The sequence below is a fragment of the Grampus griseus genome (genome assembly GCF_964374135.1).
Source record: "Grampus griseus genome assembly, chromosome: 9".
In the NCBI taxonomy this organism is placed as follows: domain Eukaryota; kingdom Metazoa; phylum Chordata; class Mammalia; order Artiodactyla; family Delphinidae; genus Grampus; species Grampus griseus.
Genome location: NC_139003.1, coordinates 21257322 through 21276039, shown reverse-complemented (window position 1 = coordinate 21276039; position 18718 = coordinate 21257322). Strand labels below are relative to the sequence as shown.

The following is an 18718-nucleotide window of genomic DNA, read 5'->3' as shown; positions in this document are numbered from 1 at the left end:
CTGCCACTCCCTTCTGGCTTGTAGGGTTTCTGCTGAGAGATCAGCTATTTTCCTTATGGGGATTCCCTTACGTGTTATTTGTTGTTTTTCCCTTGCTGCTTTTAATATGCTTTCTTTGTATTTAATTTTTGACAGTTTGATTAATATGTGTCTTGGCGTATTTCTCCTTGTATTTATCCTGTATGGGACTCTCTGTGCTTCCTGGACTTGATTAACTATTTCCTTTCCCATATTAGGGAAGTTTTCAACTATAATCTCTTCAAATATTTTCTCAGTCCCTTTCTTTTTATCTTCTTCTTCTGGAACCCCTATAATTCGAATGTTGGTGCGTTTAATGTTGTCCCAGAGGTCTCTGAGACTGTCCTCAGTTCTTTTCATTCTTTTTTCTTTATTCTGCTCTGCAGTAGTTATTTCCACTATTTTATCTTCCAGGTCACTTATCCGTTCTTCTGCCTCAGTTATTCTGCTATTTGGGATTTTTTTTTTTTAAGTTATTTATTTATTTATTTTTATTTTTGGCTGCGTTGGGGCTTTGCTGCTGTGCGTGGGGTTTCTCTAGTTGTGGCAAGCAGGGGCTACTCTTTGTTGCAGTGAGCGGGCTTCTGATTGTGGTGGCTTCTCTTGTTGCAGAGCACAGGCTCTAGGCACACAGGCTTCAGTAACTGTGGCACGTGGGCTCAGTAGTTGTGGTACGTGGGCTCTAGAGTGCAGGCTTCAGTAGTTGTGGCCCATGGGCTTAGTTGCTCCGCGGCATGTGGGATCTTCCCAGACCAGGGCTCGAACCCATGTCCCCTACATTGGCAGGCGGATTCTTAACCACTGTGCAATCAGGGAAGCCCCTGGGATTTTTATAGAGGCTTCATCACATAGACATGATCAATTATTAATACTACTGCTATTCCTTTTTCCCTCTCTGGAGAATGGGTGGTGGGGCTGAAAATTCCAAGCTTCTAATCCTGGCTTGGTCTTTCTGGGGCCAGCCCTCATCCAGGAGCCATCCAATAGCTCACCTCACTAGAACAAAAGAGGCTACAAACCCCCAGAAAATTCAAAGAGATTTAGGCACTCTGTGTCAGGAAGCAGGGTCAAAGACCAAATATTAGAACAAAAGATGCTCCCAGTGTTCTTATCACTTAGGCTTTACAAGGGTTTTAGGAGCTCTGTGCTGGAACTGTGGCACAGTTCAATGTATTTATTTTATATTATCTCACAATAGGACACTGTTTATTATATGATCTGCTTTGTGGAAAAATGGTGTATATATATTATATATGCCTATGTGGAAAAAATACACAAGAAATAGTTAACAGTTTTTACGTTGGGATAAAAGTGGAAAGATTTTTCTTTCCATTTTAAGCCTTTTTGAAGTTCGAATTTATTTTCATTATGGTGGTGTTTTACTTTTACAATTAAAAAACTATACACAGATTGTGCCTTGAAACAACCTTTAAAATGTCAATCAGTGCCCCTTCTGATACTTCTGTAGAAAATATTTAAGTTACTGAAACAGGATGAGGCCGTGTATAGGCAAGTTGATTTTAGCTGGGGATGCAAATATGCAAATAGTATTGAGCCACTGCAACTAGGTATATGAATTTTAGAACCTAGTTAGGCTGGATCAGAGCAGTTAGCAACTTTCTTTGGCAGTCTTGGGTCATTCACTTTTCTAAAATTGCTCAGGCCAAGCCATTAGCAAGACTCCTGTTAGAAAGCCACCGTAGCCAGCAAGAAAAAAACAATGTGACAGGAAATTTTTTCTCCCTCTCTCCTGAGTTTTTTCAGGAACGTAGAAGTTAAGATATAAACATGACTCTAAAGTACTAGATATGGGGAAAATTTGCAAAGGCATTTGGATGATTCTTGCTCTTTATAAATGCTCCACATTCGCGTCTGGCTGAGTCTCTTTTTAAAACACCCCAGGTACTAATCTGAGAGGACAGCCTCTATCAGGGGAACATTTTCTGTTCCCAGTGAAGTGGCACATTCAGTTCCTGGTGCAGGCTCACTTAATTCCTATTAGTCATTTCATAGCTGTATCTTGGGAAGAGAAAAATCTCAAATTCTTCTGGGTGATTTCACAAGTAAACTAAAAATAAAACCGTCCCTCTTTTCTCACAGTTCCCATTTATTTACAAATTTAAAGTCAATAAAACATGTCTACCTTTGTGGATATTTCTCTGCTGATGTACCTATCTGATTTCCACTCTACTTGTGCGCCTAGATTTATTGCCATAACATAGCAGGTGGATGCTGGGCCCATCCCCCCAGTTTGCCATTGAATTGATGGTGCAATTTTTTTTGTGTGTGGTTTATGACTCTAAGGTTGTTCTGGGACACTGCTTGAAAACACAGGTCACTACCGGGGCTTCCCTGGTGGCGCAGTGGTTGAGAGTCCGCCTACCGATGCAGGGGACACAGGTTCGTGCCTCGGTCCGGGAAGATCCCACATGCCGCGGAGCGGCTGGGCCCGTGAGCCATGGCCGCTGAGCCTGCGCGTCCGAAGCCTGTGCTCCGCAACGGGAGGGGCCACAACAGTGAGAGGCCCAAGTACCGCAAAAAAAAAAAAAACCACAGGTCACTACCAAGTGAGACACTGGGTCTGATCAAGGTTTGTTTGTTATTTTCTAGGTTGTTTAAGGACATTAGATGAATGCTTAAATTTGTTATTGAACAGTTGCCATGAATACTGAAGATGCACATACAGGATTATTATTGTAGGTTGGTTTGTGACAGCTGGCCCTGATATAGTTACTTCCTCAAGAAGACACTTTGAACAATTATTTAAATGCCTCCCCTCTGCAATTATAATAATAATGATGATGATGATTTTGCAACTGAATATGCAATTCAGGATGCATACACTCAACTACTGTTTTTAGCTTGCTTTTCTTTCTACATTGATGTCAGCTGCTGTTGTCAGGATTACTGAAGAACAGAGAACCATTTTTCTATTGAGGGTCACCGAACTACAAGAAAAAAGTAATCTGGGGCCAACACAGGAAGTTATAAGAAAAATAATTATTATAGTTAGCATGTAAGGATTGCTAACCATGAGCAAGAAAATTTTTTCTCCTTGGAGGAAAAAAATATAGCATTTTCAGAACTTATCTGCTTTTAAAATTAACAAAATATCTTATTTAATAATTATAAATATCTGACAATGGTTTTGTTCTATAGCGTAGTCAACTAAGGAGCCAGAAGTGGGAAAGATGGTGAAATAGAGGAGAGAAGTATGTGTTGTGGGTAAGCGGGAGACAGTACAGAGTAAAAAAAATGGAATCAGATGGAGAAGGAACAGGAAGATGCAGAAGGCCAAGACAGATAAACAAGGGGTAAGAGGAATAAGACAGAAAGACAGTAATAAGGTGGGAGAACAGGTGAAGGAGATAGCTAGGCAGGAAGAGAGAGGAAGGGGAGGAGAAACATGAATAAACAAAGGGGACGACAGACTGAGTAGTGTAGGGGTTTTGAAAAAAGCATTTAGATTTGTTTTTAAAATGAATGTGGGACCTCTAGAATGTGGCATTTATACCACCATCACCTGTTACCAATTCTCTTTGAAATGCTGATTCACTATTGTTCACAACTCTAAGCACTAAAATCATTTTAATTGTAGACCTGGTGGATAAGGTGGGAAAATTGAAATGGAAACGTTACAAAGTGGATGTCCAAGCTAGCTGCCATTGCAGTATCTGGTTTTTGGAGACTGACTTCTCAGGAGAAATTCCAAGGGGAGGAGAGAGCTCAGCTGTCAGTTATAGATAGCTTCTTGCCTGCCACTCTCCTAAGATTTAAGGGGAAAAAGTTCTCAACCATAGAAATGTGCTCATCAGAGAATCCCATTGTAAGGCTGGTTATTTTTTGGGCTACGAGAGCAGTGTCTCCAACAATAAATCAGATAAAATTAGGCCAAAGGCCAGAGGTTCTCAAACTTTGTACTATATATTTAGTAAGTGGCATTGCTAAAAATTGGTTGTGGAAGTGGGGAGAGAAGGAGATCATTTTGAACTTATTTGGAAATATACTGGAAGAAAATAAATCAAAATGATCAACATGGTAAGAAAGTCTCTGTAAAAATTTACATTTGAGAAATACTTTGACCTGATTCCAACATCTGGTGTCTCTTTGAAGACAAACTTCAGTTGATATCCTCAGATGGATCTCAGATTGGGAACCAGGAGAAATAGTTTGCTTCTTTTATGCTCATTTGTTCTATGATATAGCTCAGTTCAGTCCCTTGTCCCGCTGGACATCCCTGTGCTCTCTTACTTTTTGGCTTGTTTGGGTTCTCTTTTCTAGTGTGGAGCCTAGAATTTGCTATCACCATGTTCTCCTATTTCTGTTATTCCCCAGTTCCCTCTGTCCAGTTCTCTTTGTTTCAGTAACACTGGAACTTATTTAACCTGCCCATCACCTATGCTAATATTCTTAAGGAGAAAAGGTAGGGACTTCCCTGGTGGCACAGTGGCAAAGAATCCACCTGCCAATGCAGGGGACACGGGTTCGAGCCCTGGTCCGGGAAGATCCCACATGCCGTGGAGCAACTAAGCCTGTGAGCCACAACTACTGAGCCTGCGCTCTAGAGCTCGCGAACCACAACTACTGAGCCCCCGCATGCCACAACTATTGAAGCCTGTGTGCCTAGAGCCTGTGCTCCACAGCAAAGACAAGCCACCACTATGAGAAGCCCGTGCACCGCAATGAAGAGTAGCCCCTGCTCACCTCAACTAGAGAAAGCCGGCACGCAACAACAGACCCAACACAGCCAAAAATAAAATAAATAAATAAATGTATTAAAAAAAAGAAAAGGTAGAGGAAGCTGGACATCCCCAATCAGCCCCATCCTTTCATGCCAGGTAACATAGATATATTTCCATTTACAGTGTCCTTCTGGAGCCAAAGTTTTCTAACCTAGGAAGGGATTCTAATAGGATGACTTTCATGTGAAATAGAAAGAAAACCCACAGGAGCCAAGGCCTTTAGACCTATGGGATTACCTCTAGATGATTCTACTATGTTCTGGAGATAGCTTTAATAAGGAAATATGGTATTTGGCCTTGGCCTTACAGAGATAATGCTACTGCTAACCACGACTATGACCATCATTATGACCTTATATTTTGTAGGCTAATTCTTTCTGAATGCTTTGTGATTAACCTGTTTAATATCTGATTACTTGGTTGTGAGCTCCTTAATAGCTAGGTGTATGCCAGCACCTGGCACATAGGAGGTGCCCAAGTGTTTACTGAATGGATGGATGAAAGTTTAAGCAGTACAGGCAATGAAAGTGAGAGCAGGCAGGATGAAGCAGGGGGAAAATGAGAGGAGCAAGTTCTGTCTCCTCCTTTACAAAGACCAGGTTGAGCCCCGACAGTGGTGATGGGACAAATGCACTGAAAGATTCTGACTTGATGAACCCCCTTAACTTCAAATGTTTCTACCCAGAGGGCTGGGATACTTCTTTTTTGAGCCACTTTCACTTTTCCCAAAAGGCCGTTTGGTTCCAAATACACTAGGAATCAGTGTTAATTGCTTTTTGGAATATTATTTTGTCAGCTTCGTTTAGATGTGGTAATTTGCAAAGCAACCCCCAGCAGTTGGCAGTTCATCCATAGCTGTGTGGTGTTCAGACATTTCCTGGGATTCCTGCCCACCGCCTAGGCAGCTGGCAGTGTTCGCCAGGATCTGTGCTCACCTGGGATTAACTTGGAACCAGTAGTGCTTTGTTGTGTCTGGGATTTTTAAAACTCTGAAAGGGTGAAGGCCCAACCATACTTAATCCAAAAAATGAAAGTATACTAACTCATAATTTAAAAACTAGCAGGTGCTTAAAGATCATCTAGTCCACATTTGGTGGAAGAGGAAATTGCAGCTCTGACAGATTCAATGACAAGGTCAGTTGCTGTTAGCTGAGAGGCCGGGTCTAGAATCTGTATTCTTTGTGTGGCACCAAACTGTGAGCTGGAGTCCTCTGGATTTATGCCTGTGTGGATGTAAGTGTTTAAGTTACTATTTGTTTCTTTCTGAAGCTCTTTTCCCTGACCAGAGACTTCCGGGTCCTCCTTCACACACGCTTCAAGGTCACAGCCCAGACCAAAGTGTTTACAAAAAAACTAGGCACTTATGAGAGGATTCATTGCCAGTTCCTGCACTCCCTGTGCCCTGGCTTCAACCAAGCTCAGCAAACCAAGGGAAGGATAAAGTGGTCTCTGGAACCAGGAATTTCTAGGTTTGGATGCCAACAGGCAAAAGGATGAATTCTGATTTCTCCAGCAAGCTGAGGCTGCTGCTGCCACCTTCTGGGGGAAGACAGGCCAGAGCTTCATACCTGAAGCTAGTCTCAGTGTTCACCTGAGGAATAGTGTGAGGAATAAATGTCTGTTGTTTAAACTGCCCAGTTTATGATATTTTTGTTAGAGCGGCCCAAGTTGACTAAGACACAAATTGGTATGTAGGAGTGGCGGTGCTGCTGTAACAAACACCTAAAACTATGGAAGCAGCCTTGGAACTGGGTAACGGGCAGAGGCGGAAGCTTTCTGAGGTGCCTGCTAGACAAAGTCCGTATTGCTATGAAGGGACTCCTAGAGGCAATTCTGGTGAGATCTCAGAAAGAGGAGAGCTGGAGAGACTGCTTCCATCTTCTCAGAAAATAAAAATAACCATGAACAGAATGTTGGTAGAAATATGGACAGTAAAGGCCATTTTGGTCTCAGACAGAAAAGAGGAACATGTTATTGGAAACTGGAGGCAAGATGATTCTTGTTATAAAGTGTCGAAAACTTGGCTGAATTATGTTCATGTTCTAGCATTTTGTGGAAGGTAAGAACTTGCAAGTGATGAAACTGTATATCTAGCTGAGGAGATTCCTAAGCAAAGTGTTGAAGGAGCTGTTTGGTTCCTCCTGACTGCTTGCATAGCAAAATGTAAGAAGAGAGAAATGAATTGATGATGGAACTGTTGAGCAAAAAGAAACCAGAACTTAAAGATTTGGAAAATTCTCAGCCTGTCCATACTACTAAAAATGAGAAAGTATGACTGACGGACTTCTTGGATTTTACATAGAGCTATTCAGTTGGCACATAAGCTATTCTTCAAGACAAGGAAAGAATGACCCTGAAGGCAACTCAGAAATCAGGGTTTCAAAAGGTGAGGTGTGTGGGGAGGAATCACCTCAGTTCCAACAGGCCAGACAGCCTCCAACCAAAGTCTTGGGAGTGAGGCTACCTGGAGCCTACAAGGTGTGACCACCGCCTGGCAGAGCCCTGGGTGGGTGTGTCTCTGGCCTGGCAGAGCTCCTGGGGCAGGACTACTCCAGGGGCGTCCAGAAGGCAGAGCATAATGCCAAAGGGATTATTCTCTAGCCTTAAGATCTCATGGAGTTTCCTTTGCTAGGTTTTAGACTTGCTTGGGACTCATTATTCCTTCCTTCTTTCCTCTTTCTCCCTTTTGAAATGGGAATGTCTATCCTAGTCTGTTTGGTTTCACAGGTTCATAGCTAGAGAGGAATTTTGCCTCAGAATGAGTCTCACTCATATCTGATTTAGATGAGACTAGACTTTAGAGTTGATGCTGGAATAAGTTAAGACATTTGGGGCTGCTGGGATGGAATGGGTTAGGGTTAGTATGTATGTATTTTGTATGTATTTTTTCTGTGAGGACATGCATTTTGGGGTCCAGGGGTGAAAGTACAAGCTGGCTGTCTACAAACAAGGAAGAGGGCCCTCACCAGATACCAAATCTACTGATGTCTTGATCTTGGACTTCCCAGCCTCCAGAACTGTGAGAAAGAAATGTGTGTGGTTTAAGCCACCCAGTCTATGGTATTTTTGTTAAAACAGCCTAAACTGACTAAGACAGTGAGTGAGAAGAAATTCAGGAGGAACTAAGAGATTCAATTCAGGAAATATTTCTGGAGTATTTACTATGTGCTAGTTATAGAGGATTTAAAGAAGAATGATGTAGGTATAGACCTAAAAAGTTTCCATTAATTACGTTACGGGAAAAAGTGACTGAGAATTAGGTACTTAGGTTCTAGATTCAGATCTGCAAACAGCCCAGTTGTACAAATGACCTTAGATGTGACATCGGACATATTTGGATATTAGTTTCTTCATCTGTTGCATAATAATATTGTGAAGGGAAATTCTTTTTACAGCAGAACTTGCCTAGGACATAGCACATTGAGTACTGCGTTGTGTGTCAACTCTCCTAACCAGCTGTAAGTTGTTAAAGAAACCATGAACTTTGTATGATCCTTTGAATGAGCTAAGGCAAGACCCTTACAGGACCTACCTGAGGACTTTTTTTCCTGACCAATGAAGTATGGGGCTTGTTTTAAGCAATCATATACAAAGCTGTGGATATATTCCAGCCTATTTAGAGTATTTGTTTAATCTTTAATTAGTGTAACACGCCATGATACCCCTTCCTAAAAATTAAAAACACCTTCATTTCTCCCGCAGTCAATTGGTATGTTCCTTTGCCTGGAAATAAATAAAATCGGCTGGATTTGCTTTGCTTTTTAACTATTGTTTGACCATATCTTATATTTGAATAGCACTTTGCAGTTTACTAAGTCTCTTCCCACCTGAGAGGAATGGGATGCAATCCAACAGGATGGGCTTTTGAAACGGAGAGATTCTGGCTCTGTTACTGACTAGCTATACTGCCTTGGATAAGTTACTGTAACAGTTAGGGTCCCAGCTGGAAACAGATGGCATTCTCAAATTGGGCAATTTGACAGGTTTAATAAAGGGACTATTTCTAAAGATATGAGAACATACTGGGAAACCACAGGGAGCAGGGAAGGGAGTGGTTACTGGAACCCAGAACCAGAGAGAGTAGTGTGGAGAGGCCACTTGGGAGGACTTGTGACCTTTGGTTGAAAGAGCCAGTCAGCCCACTGTGTATACAGGCAGGGAGTCTGAGGAAGGGATACCCCAACCTCACGCTCTTCCCTCCCATGTATCTGGAGGGACAAAACAAAGATAACAAACAATTATTTAACCATTCTGAGTCTTATTTTTCTCATTTGTGAAAAAGGGAATAATAATATTTCTCTCTCAGAGTTTTTGTGAGAGCTAAATGAGAACTTAGAGCAGACGAGCTAGGCCCTCTTCCTTCACTTGATCTTCAAAACCCCACTGTGAAGTAGACAGATTTTATTAAAACCACTTTACAGCTGTAGAAAATGAGACGCTGAGAAGTTAAGTGACTTTCCCAAGGTCTCATAGCTAGAAAAGTATCAGAACTGGGACTGCAAACAAGATTTTTGAGTATACTCTGGGTTTCTTTCCCTAGACTGTTCTGTACCCCTTGATCCCCTTCTGCAGAAGGCTGCCACAGATGGTTTCTTCTTTCTAGAGCTGCCATACCCAGAGCTACGCTGACTCTGCTGTTTAGAGGAAAACTGATTGGCCCAGGAATCAGTGCTTAAGCCAAAAAAAAAAAAAAAAAGCACTGATTGGTCATATATGAAGAAGGTCAAATGCCTATGAGGTGGTTTGATTTAAGTCTCTGACCAATATAGATCCCCATAACAGATGCTTGACAATCCACCTGGATATCTATTAGGTATCCCCTATATACCACACTGAAGTCGGAATTCTTGATTTCTTCTACCTCAAAACTGTTCTAACCCCAAATCTTCTCCTTTTAATAAAAGCATCACTAGCTACTCAGTGGTGCAAACACAAAACCCAAGAGTTATCCTTAATTCTTTCCGTTTCCTCCTGCCTTCCCTCCCTCATCAGCAAGTCTAGCTGACTTTACTTCCAAATACAGCCCAATTCAACCACTCCTCTCCATCTCCTGTTAGTACAAGCCACCATCATTTCTTGCCTTGCTTAACCTCCTGTAGAGTCTCATCCCTTCCACTCTTACCTCTCTGCAACCCATTTTCTGTTTTGCAGAGTGATCTTTACAAAATGTAAAATGGATCACGCTACTCCTTAGCTTGAATCCTCGCACAAGTCTCCCCTTCACATTTCCATGTCACGACTCCTTACCATGACTGTTAGGGCCCTACTTGTTCTGACTCCAGTCTCTCTCTTCATCACTACGCTCCCACCGCACTCTCTTCTTTCTTTTCTTTAACAACCCCTTCCCTGCCTCAGGCCCATTGCACTTGCTTATTCTCTCTTCCCAGAATGTTTTTTGTCCAGCCTTTGCATGGTTGGCACTTTTTCACTGCACAGGCGCAAATATTACCTTCTTAGAGACACTTTCCTTTACCATCCAATATTACTCCAGTGTAGTCTCTTCCTAGCACCTAAAATGCACAGACTAAAATTATCTAGTTGACTTATTATATTTATTATATGTTGCCCTGCCAGAATGTAAGCTCCCTGAAAGCAGGGCCCTTGTCTGGCTTTTCTGTTTGTCCCTGCCTCCCTAGCATCCAGAACAGGGCCTGGCATATCACAGCCTCTCAATAAATCTTCTATTGCAGGAAAAGATAGTGAATGGGGACAAACCGAATATAATCAGTTACTCTCTCTGGGAAGTGTTTACTATGAGAAGCATGTTGAGACATCATCAGAGAGTAAAAGACGGTTTCTTTTAGATGACAAGATAACTGGATTACTAGAGCTGTTGATCCCTGAAAAATGATGATCCATTGTCCAGTTCTCCATGAGGCCATCAATATAGTAATGTAGGGGAACTAGAGAGATTAAATGGCTGCTGACAGTCTCCAGACCTTCCCCATGTATCCTTACAATAAACCCCATAGACGAACGCAATGCCCCAGAGGCAGTGGAGGTAAATGTGTACCTGTAGGAGATCTGAGGTACGGCAGACTCCTGAAGATTTTAAAATTTCTTTAGTCTTCTATTTTATCTTAACATTTATACAAATTTGGGGTTCAGTATCATAATATATCTACGAATTTAAAGCATTTGTATGTTAACATATCTATCTGTATTTATGTTAACATACGAATGCTTTAAATTATTTTACCATTTGTAAAATCTGTGCTGCAGGAAAGCCACGCTTTCCGGGGTCTTTACATTCTCTGTGGCAATCATACCTCAGGGATACATTTTTGTAGTCTGAGAAGTTCTGGCATTTTTTTTCCTTTGCAACCCAAGTACTCTTTTAGCACAATTAATTCATTCTTCAGTAAATACTTATTGAACATCCACTATATGCAAGACACTCTAAAAGGACTAAGGATACAACTGTGAACAAGATATGCATGACTCCTACCTTCATGGGAGTTACAGTTTAGGGAGAGAGAATGAGAAAAAAAGAGGAAATAAAAATATATTGTGGGACTTCCCTGGTGGCACAGTGGTTAAGAATCTGCCTGCCAATGCAGGGGACACGGGTTTAAGCCCTGGTCTGGGAAGATCCCAAATGCTGCGGAGCAACTAAGCCCATGCACCACAACTACTGAGCCTGTGCTCTAGAGCCCGTGAGCCACAACCACTGAGCCTGTGCTCCAGAGCCCGCGAGCCACAACTACTGAGCCTGTGCTCTAGAGCCCGTGAGCCACAACCACTGAGCCTGTGCTCCAGAGCCCGCGAGCCACAACTACTGAGCCTGTGCTCTAGAGCCTGCGAGCCACAAATACTGAGCACGTGTGTTGCAGCTACTGAAGCCCATGCACCTAGAGCCCGTGTTCCGCAACAGGAGAAGCCACCGCGAGGAGAAGCCCACGCACCGCAACAAAGAATAGCCCCCAATGGCCGCAACTGGAGAAAGCCTGCACGCAGCAACAGACCCAATGCAGCCAAAAATAAATAAAATCTAAAAAAAAAAAAAAAAATTAAAAAACATATATTGTGATGTTTGCTAAGATAAGGAAGGAAACTCAGGGTGACAAAATGTAAAAAAAAAGGCACCTAACCCCAAAATAGGTGATGAGGACTGATTTTCCAGAATGAAATAATCTGAAAAACAAGCAGAAGTTAGCCAGGTGAAGAATGGGGGAGAGTATTCCTGGCTTGGTTTACACTAAGCCCTGGAGACCAGAGAGAGCACAGAATTTACAGGAGCCAATTCAGTGTGTTAGTTTAGTGTGCCTGGAGTAGGGAGTGCAGAGGAGAAAGAGAAGAGAAAAGCTAGAGAGGTAATCAAGGCAGGATATGAAAGGCCTATGCTAAGGACTTTCAGTGTTACCCAAAGGGAATAGAAAGTCACTGAAAGTCTGAGAGAGTCATCTTAGGAAGAACTGACTTATGTGTTTTTTTAAAAAAGATCACTCAGGGACCATAACTCTGTGTCTGGAAAAGAACAAGGACTCACTTACATTCGGGTAAGAGGTATAATTAGCAAATTTGGAGCCCCAAACTAATTGAACTGAGTCACCATCTTAATCTTTTCCCCTTAAAAGTATCTCTTTCCCCCCCAACTAACCACTAATCATCTTTGGAACTAATCAACCTTCTCTGGCCTCTTCACTGTCTCTGGACTCCTAACTTCATTGCTGGGATTATAGCATTCCCTCAAGGAACAAATACTTTCCCAGTATGCTGCAACACACAAAGCACATGTGATTTTAAAGGCTAACATATTGTGGCCTTTCTATTTGGCATTCTCCATCTGATATGCTAGTGGAGGCTACTACTAAGTTTTTCTCTGTGGAAACAGGAAGTCAGGAAAGGATTTGAGGAAGTTTGGGCAGGTTAATGATTATAATGGGAAAAGAATACAATTATAGTACTGAAGTGTTTCAACTCACTTGGTCATTCACTAAAAAACCCTTTGCTTGAGTTTTTCCGTTGGTCAGGTGGAGATGAAGATGCTGTGCAGGCTTCCAGGGGTAGAACCACTTAGACAGTGAGAGAAGGGTACTTTGGTAATGCAGTGGCTAAGCCAAGGAATAAACATGCACAACGCTGACCTACAGGTATTTGATGGGAACATTATCTAAAGCTGCTAGATATTTAGAGCAAGTGTTCATTTTTAGATAAGGAGCTGGTATGATGCCCATATAGCATTCAGAGCACATGGGCTGTTATTCCCTCTGTGGTCATTTTCTTGAAACTATCTCTTTTTTTTTAAATAATATTCTTTTTTCTTTTTTTAAACCCCACATTTGTTTATTTATTTATTTTTGGCTGTGTTGGGTCTTCGTTTCTGTGCGAGGGCTTTCTCTAGTTGTGGCAAGCGGGGGCCACTCTTCATCGCGGTGCGCAGGCCCCTCACTATCGCGGCCTCTCTTGTTGCGGAGCACAGGCTCCAGACGCGCAGGCTCAGTAGTTGCGGCTCACGGGCCTAGTTGCTCCGCGGCATGTGGGATCCTCCCAGACCAGGGCTCGAACCCGTGTCCCCTGCACTAGCAGGCAGACTCTCAACCACTGCGCCACCAGGGAAACCTGAAACTCTCTGTCTCTTGCTCTTTCAGAATTTGGGGGCTAAATATCTGTCGGTTAAAAATAGGTAGATTTACCAGCTGTAAGAATGACGACACCCAGCTTCCCAACTCCTTTAGGATTTTTCTGGTCTGTGGGTGAATGTCATTCCTGAGCAAACCAATCGCGCGAGATGGGTATGAGAGAGCTCTCAACAAATGCTTACAACGAAGGGCATCCCAGACTGAAAACTGAACAGGATGAGAGGACACACAAGCATTTCCTTTTCCTGTCTCCATGTGACTCTGGAACGGTGTGGGGGGGGGGACACAAGACGTTTAAAACCAGGACAACTCCAGAAGGAAAGGCCATTAGCTATTCCACTGCAATTCCCTTCAATGCTGTTTCCTTACAGAATTTAGAAACTGGAGAGAGCAGTGGTTTCCAAAGTCTCAAAGGCGTCCCTTCTCCAACTTCTTCTCATTTTCCCTTCCTGTCCCATAACTACAATTTATTTTTTTCATAATGTTTTTGGCTTTCCCCTTACCTCAGCTTTCAAGAAAAGTCATTTGAGACATTCCTCTCCAAGCCCCACTGGAGAGCCCCTCAGATGCTCACACTCCAGTCCCAGTTTCCGCCAGTCAGTCTTTCAGGAGGGCTCAGCGGCGGAGACCCCCAGAGTGAATCGCCGACCCGCGCGCGACTTATCGCTTCACGCAGGGGTAACGACGCGAGACCGGGAGAGCTGACGGCCCAGGCGGGCCGCGGCTCCTTTAAAAGCAGGCCCCGCCCCTCCCTCTCCCGGCGCGGCTGGCGGTCGGCGGCGGGCGCTACGGTGCTGACAAGATGGCGGCTGGCGGGGCTGTCTCTGCGACGCCCGAGTGCCGGCTTCTGCCCTACGCGCTACACAAGTGGAGCTCTTTCTCCTCCACCTACCTTCCTGAGTAAGTGCTTGGCCCTGGGCTCGGGCTGCCCTACTCCTCGGCGTAAGCACGGCTGGGCCAGGGGGGCTGTGGAGGGCAACCGCGTCGAGAGGCCCAGGCGGGGCCTGGTGAGGGGGACGCGCGGCCTCCGGAGTCTCAGTCCAGCAGCCGAGAGCGTTGCCCGCCTCCGCCTTCGGGAGGGGTTAGGATCCAGAGTGCGAGATTCGGGTGGAAGGGCAAGGTGTGTGGCGGGGCCGAGGCGCGTAGGACAACGGGGAGCCAGGTGATGCGGCGGCCGGGTTTGGGGGTTGAGAAGGGCTTGGGGGCGGGCGGCTCATGAAGGTGGAGCAGGAGTTGGGGCTTTCGGGACCGGACGGCGGACAAAATGGTGAGGATGTCTAAGGGCGTCCTAGGTGGTGGGAGACGGGGGACGGTTAAGTCGATTGCTGCCGGGACAAAGTGTAAAGCTGAGAAGAGTGACTGTTCCTGGGGGAGGGGGTGGTGGTCATTAAAAGCGATTAGGTCCAGGGGAGTGGTAAAAGTCACCGACGGCTGAAGAGTTGTGGAACCTATCTGTGCAAGTGGGGAGACGTTGTAGGATTTGCGGAGGGTATCTTTTCCGGCTGGTAGTTCTGAAAAAGAGAGTGGGCAGGAGGGACATTACAGAGGAGTTCCTCTGTATGATGGCTCAGAGCATGGATTTACGTAGACCCAGACCAGTTTCCCAGCCCAGAAACTCAGATATAGACAGAAAAGTATGACTTTAATGAATTTGACTTCCAACACGCGTTTGGTCTGGATCCCCAATTTAGGTGTTGAAAAGAGTTCCAGTGCGTTACAGAAAAACCGTGCGTTTTTCTGTAGCAGATTGCTTCTGAAATGCTGACAGTACTTTCATTCAGTATTTGCTTATGTCTGAGAGAAGGAGCAGATCGAACTCCGCTTTTACATACTGATAGAGATGGCTTAGTAAAGTTTTAAGATCTGTGCAGACCCTGAAAAAAAGTGCTAGCTGTCCCCCGGACCGTCATTTTACAAGTCCAGGAATGATTTTATGAACAAAACAAGTTACAAATAATATATTTTTGTTACTGAACAAAGTGACTAGATATGTGACGCATACTCAAAAGTCTTCCACTTATATTTCAAAAAGTCTTCACATTTTCTCCAATTTGATTTCTCTGGTCAAATCAGTCAAATCTAAAATTGGAGCTGTGACTAGGAGAATCTAACTCTCTTGACTGCCGGCCCATTGTCCTATTCTCCAGGTCAAGGGTTGGCAATCAGGCCTTCAGTAGGATGTGGTTCAGTGAGGGGTGCCAGGTGACCTGTGACCTAATCTGGCCTGTGTGGCCTGTTGATGGCTGCTGTATGGCTGTGTCCCTGATTGATGCTGGCATCCAGCTTTTAATGTGAGAGTGAACCAGGTAAACATTCTAGCCCTCAGCTGGAGTTGAAATGTGGCCCTAGGTACTTGACTTCTGATTTTCAGGGCTTAACAAATTGAGTCTGAAGGTAATCAGAATTTTTCTATACCCAGGTTAGGATCACAGATAGTTGGGAACTGGAAGGGCATTGTTTGATCTAGTAACTCTGGAGATATTTTCCTGGTCTTAAGTTAGACTACTTCCAGGGTTTCACTTCTTAAATTTCTGTCGTAGGGGTGAGACTTGGATATCACAAGTCCCATCCGAGTTATGAATAAAAAAGAAAAAGTACATTTCAAGCAGGAAATGATTTAGTGGGATGGCGACTTTACTTTTTTTTTTTTAACATCTTTATCGGAATATAATTGCTTTACAATGTTGTGTTAGTTTCTGCTGTATAACAAACTGAATCAGCTATATGTATACATGTATCCCCATATCTCCTCCCTCTTGCGTCTCCCTCCCACCCTCCCTATCCCACCCCTCTAGGTGGTCACAAAGCACCGAACTGATCTCCCTGTGCTATGTGGCTGCTTCCCACTAGCTATCTATTTTACATTTGGTAGTGTATATGTGTCAGTGCTACTCTCTCACTTCGTCCCAGCTTACCCTTCCGCCTCCCAGTGTCCTCCATTGACAGATGAATGGATAAAGAAGATGTGGCACATATATACAGTGGAATATTACTTGGCCATAAAAAGAAACGAAATTGAGTTATTTGTAGTGAGGTGGATGGACCTAGAGTCTGTCATACAGAGTGGAGTAAGTCAGAAAGAGAAAAACAAATACCATATGCTAACACATATATATGGAATCTAAAAAAAAAAAAAAGGTTCTGATGAACATAGGGGCAGGACAGGAATAAAGAGGCAGCTTTTCTTTGACTTATGTCTCATTATCCTGGCGCTAGATTTGAAGTGGGCAGCATTCTAGTTTTGGAGTTAGAAGGCAGCCGTTTGAAATAGGAGAAATCTGTTGTTACGGTTTTCTCAAATATATTTGTAAACTAGCATTTAGTGCATATTTAACTCTCAAACACTTTCATATACAGTGTTTTTAGTCTTTATAATATTCTGTTGACTTATCCAGTATAGTTTTTATTTTAAAGCACTAAACTATTACAATAGAGGAGTAATCTGAACTTTTTCTTTGAAGGAGTATAGTTGAGTATTATGGAGCTTGAGTTTGAGAGTTTTGTGTCTGCTGGATTGGTGTGTGCCATGCCTGGACTTCTAATTGCAAGTAAGGATGGCACTGAACTTCTATTAGCAAGTGAGGATGTTATAACTTTGTATAATAGGAAGTGTGAGAAAGGGATTGACTTTACTTACTTTTGCCCTAAAATCCTAACAGCAATTGCTCTATCTTTACTGGCAGTGACAGTCATGTTAAAGTACTTTTTTTTTTTTTTTTTTAAATTTATTTTTGGCTGCATTTGGCTCTTTGTTGCTGCGCGCGGGCTTTCTCTAGTTGAGCCGAGCGGGGGCTATGCTTCTTTGCGGTGCGCGGGCTTCTCATTGCGGTGGCTTCTCTTGCTGTGGAGCACAGGCTCAAGGCATGCGGGCTTCAGTAGTTGTGGCACAAGGGCCTAGTTGCTCCACAGCATGTGGGATCTTCCAGGACCAGGGATCAAACCAGTGTCCCCAGCATTGGCAGGCGGATTCTTAACCACTGCGCCACCAGGGAAGTCCTTAAAGTACTTCATAAACAGGTGTAATTTTAAGTAAAGCCTTTTGTTGAAATTGTCTACAGAATAGCAAATATTTATTGATTACAAGTCACTGATCAAGGCATTTTGAGGGGATAATAATAAAGCAGTAACAACAATGGGAAACATTTATAATGTGCCTTCCATTTGCTAGGCTCTCTTATGAACACTTAAGTGTATTATCTCATTTAATTCTCAAAACAATTATATGAGTAATCTTCATTTTCCAGCTGAAGAGACAGGGAGATGTTAAAACTTGCCTCAGGTCACACTGCTGGATGGAATCAGGATTTGAACCCAGGTAGTCTGACTCCAGATTCTGTGGTCTTAACTGTAGAGCTGATCTGCTTCTGCACAAAGGTGGAGACAAGAATTCAGAGATTTGAAAGAGTTCTTGTGTTAAAGGCACTTACATTTTAGTTGTGAAAGACATGAAGTCATGAAAAAAAGAAAAATTCGGATCTCTATTTTTTTCTCCTGCAGACTTAAAAAACATTTTCCTTCTCTCAAAGTCAGAAAAAAACATTTTCCCTTCTAACCCTTTTAGATTTATTTGGACTTTAAAAATGTTAAAGCAGATCAAGTTATAGATAACACATTTCTATTTTGAAACTAATGAAGTGGCCTTTTATTTTTCAGTGTGGTTAAAAAAGTTTGCTTGTATTTTACTTTTTTCTGAAGTTTACAATTAATTTGGGAATTAAGAGAGATGTGTCTATGTAAATGATGATTAATTCTTAGAATTACATGCAGTCTTATATGTAAAAATATTTTTTAAACTGCTAATCTCTATACTCAAATGTTTATTGCTCTAGCTAATAGTGATACTAACTACAATTTATGGAGCACCTACTGTGTGCAAGATGATTTTTGTATATAGTTTTACCTAATCCTTACAACAAACCTACAAGATAGGTATTGTATCTATTTTGTATACGAGGAAACTGAGGTCCATATAGGTTAAGTAACTTACCCAAGATCATTTAGTTTTCAGGAGGCTTGGCAAGTTCTCGGACTTAAAAACTCTTGCGTGTGCCTCTAGTAACAACCACCGCTTGAGTACCTTCTATTTGTCAGGCACTATGCTTAGGACTTAGATTGTGTTCTTCTGATTTCATATTTATAAAAACTCTGTGATAAATATTATCATTCACTTTTACAGCTAGGGAAACTGAGGTTCAGAGAGGTAAGTTAAATTGTTCAGGTCTAAGAGTTGAAAGGGTAGGAGATAGGACTCTGATCTTGGACCTCCTGACTTCTGTTATCAAAGAAGAATATTGCTGCTTCAGTATTTTACATGGCTGTAATATGTTCCTAATTGGGAATACAGATAAAAAGTGCTATAAGGTGAGAATGGAGAGA

The 18718-nt window shown here is 42.8% G+C and overlaps 1 protein-coding gene across 4 annotated transcripts in view; it reads left to right on the top strand.

The window, feature by feature from the left end:
- Window positions 1–18718, top strand: part of MKLN1 (muskelin 1) — a gene marked incomplete at its 5' end in the record, with an annotated part of 355190 nt that overhangs the window by 157740 nt on the left and 178732 nt on the right. The window contains one exon of one of the 4 annotated variants that reach the window (XM_082661470.1): window positions 14145–14242. The exons of the other annotated variants lie outside the window; for them this stretch is intronic. Within the exon in view, the coding sequence (XP_082517596.1) occupies window positions 14145–14242 (98 nt within the window). Of the gene's footprint in view, window positions 1–14144; window positions 14243–18718 lie in introns of those variants that run through there. 4 annotated transcript variants of the gene reach the window in all.